This window comes from Geospiza fortis, unplaced genomic scaffold (assembly GCF_000277835.1).
Source record: "Geospiza fortis unplaced genomic scaffold, GeoFor_1.0 scaffold909, whole genome shotgun sequence".
Lineage (NCBI taxonomy): Eukaryota > Metazoa > Chordata > Aves > Passeriformes > Thraupidae > Geospiza > Geospiza fortis.
Window position 1 is genome coordinate 517,751 of NW_005054520.1, and position 1,682 is coordinate 519,432.

General features: G+C 46.3%; 1 protein-coding gene across 1 annotated transcript in view; it reads right to left on the bottom strand.

Annotated features, from left to right (window-relative positions):
- SHROOM3 (shroom family member 3) overlaps positions 1–1,682 on the bottom strand; it is a 109,663-nt gene that overhangs the window by 7,425 nt on the left and 100,556 nt on the right. The window contains 1 exon segment of the mRNA XM_031063648.1: positions 1–217. This exon segment is cut by the window's left edge and continues 665 nt beyond it. Coding sequence (XP_030919508.1) covers positions 1–217 — 217 coding nt within the window.

A 1,682-nucleotide genomic window follows, 5' to 3' on the forward strand; every position in this document is an offset into this window, starting at 1 on the left:
AAAGCCTTGCTTTTGCTCAGGATAGTGACTCCTTGCCTCTGTTGGAGCTGGGAAAAATGCAGAAGTCCTGCTATCTGGCCTGGAAAGTTCTGAGAGCTTGTGATTCTCAACCAGCGTGGCAGGCCCGGTGACAAGCTCTGTGCTGCGGAGGGGATGGGGATAGTAACTGGTGAATGCCATTTTCTCTGAGTGGCTTCTTTCTTTCTTGTTGAAAGACCTGAATACCAAGAGACAGACCACGGTAAGATGAATAACTCATCAATGAGCAGGAAAATTTACTGTGCACCTCCTTAATGGGCAAGTTACCAACACTAGCAGAGGCCAGCACCACTGCCTGCTGGTCTAGGTGAGTACAGCTGAGCTTTGAAACTGGAAATGAAGTCCTGAGCCAGATCCACTCCCTCTCACCATCTGCCATCATTGTCAGTGTGTGCTACGTCACACACATAGCATGCACCACAGCAGCAACACAATGGAAAAACTATTAGGAGAACCTAATGGCTGGCTTCCTTTCCTGCTCTGCTTTCAATTTTGTTTGTTACACATGGGGTGAGTAGCAATTGTTGTAAGATAGACTATTTGACATTATCTACCATCAAACTCCACTCTCAATTGCTTGAAAGTTTAAGAATTTCAGCTCTATGAGCCAAATATTCCCATAATGTTATCTGCTCCTTTTGGAAAGGTGCCATTAAAATGATTCAACTGTCTCCAAGAATGAAGCAATGCCAAAAAATGCACTATTTTGACTATGGAGAGAATTGAAAAAAGGTCTTGCAGCCTTGGAATCCTGTTAGAAGGAAGAGCTCCCTCAGACAGGCAGGTGTGACAAACACCAAAGCCAGCACATTCCAACTGCAAGCGGATGTTAAGGCTGCAAAGCCAGCAGATGGAATTATTCCTTCCAGGTCTTTTAGGGTGTTCACATGTGAGCCTGAGAAACAGCATCTGCCCTTTGGACTGAGGATTCTGCTTGGAATCTAGAGCCAAACCTATTTGCCTGTCTGGCTGTTTAGCTGGAAAACAAACTGAGCAGTAATAATGGCACTGGCAGAGGCAAGAGAAGGTGGCCTGGAACCACGAGGCCATATCATAAACAGTAAAACACAACGAAGCTCTATTGCCAGTGCATTTTCTGTTCTTGAGATACATTGTCAAATAATCCTGCCAATCTGTCATGCTGGAGACTTGGGCCCCAAATTTGTTCTCAGATGTACTGGTACTAATTAAGAATAACTCTGTCAAAGACATGGGTCGTTCTGGCTTTATTCTGGTGTGACTGAGAATAGAATTTGGCAGCCTGTGCCTGGGGGTGGGGAAACGTCCCAGACAGGCTGCTCTTGGTATTGTCTGTGGTTCTGGACAGTAGCAGTGTGTATTCTGTTCAGATGCTCAGTGTTTGTCGGGAACGCCAGATGGTGATTCTCTAATTCAGAGATCTCTCCCACTGTGGAAGCAACTGTGCATTCTAAAACTGGTGGAGGAGTTCCCAATGCCCTGTGACACCTGGGGAACAGAGGAACAGCATGTGTGGCTGGGCCAAGTGATTGCTGACCAAGGTTTTCCTCACTTAACCATCTGACTGTTTTCCTCTCCAGCAGGACAGGTAGTAAGGATGGTCCCATCTCCTCTGCAGCACATGGGGCAGCTGTGTCCCAAGGAAACCTAGAAACGTAATTCCT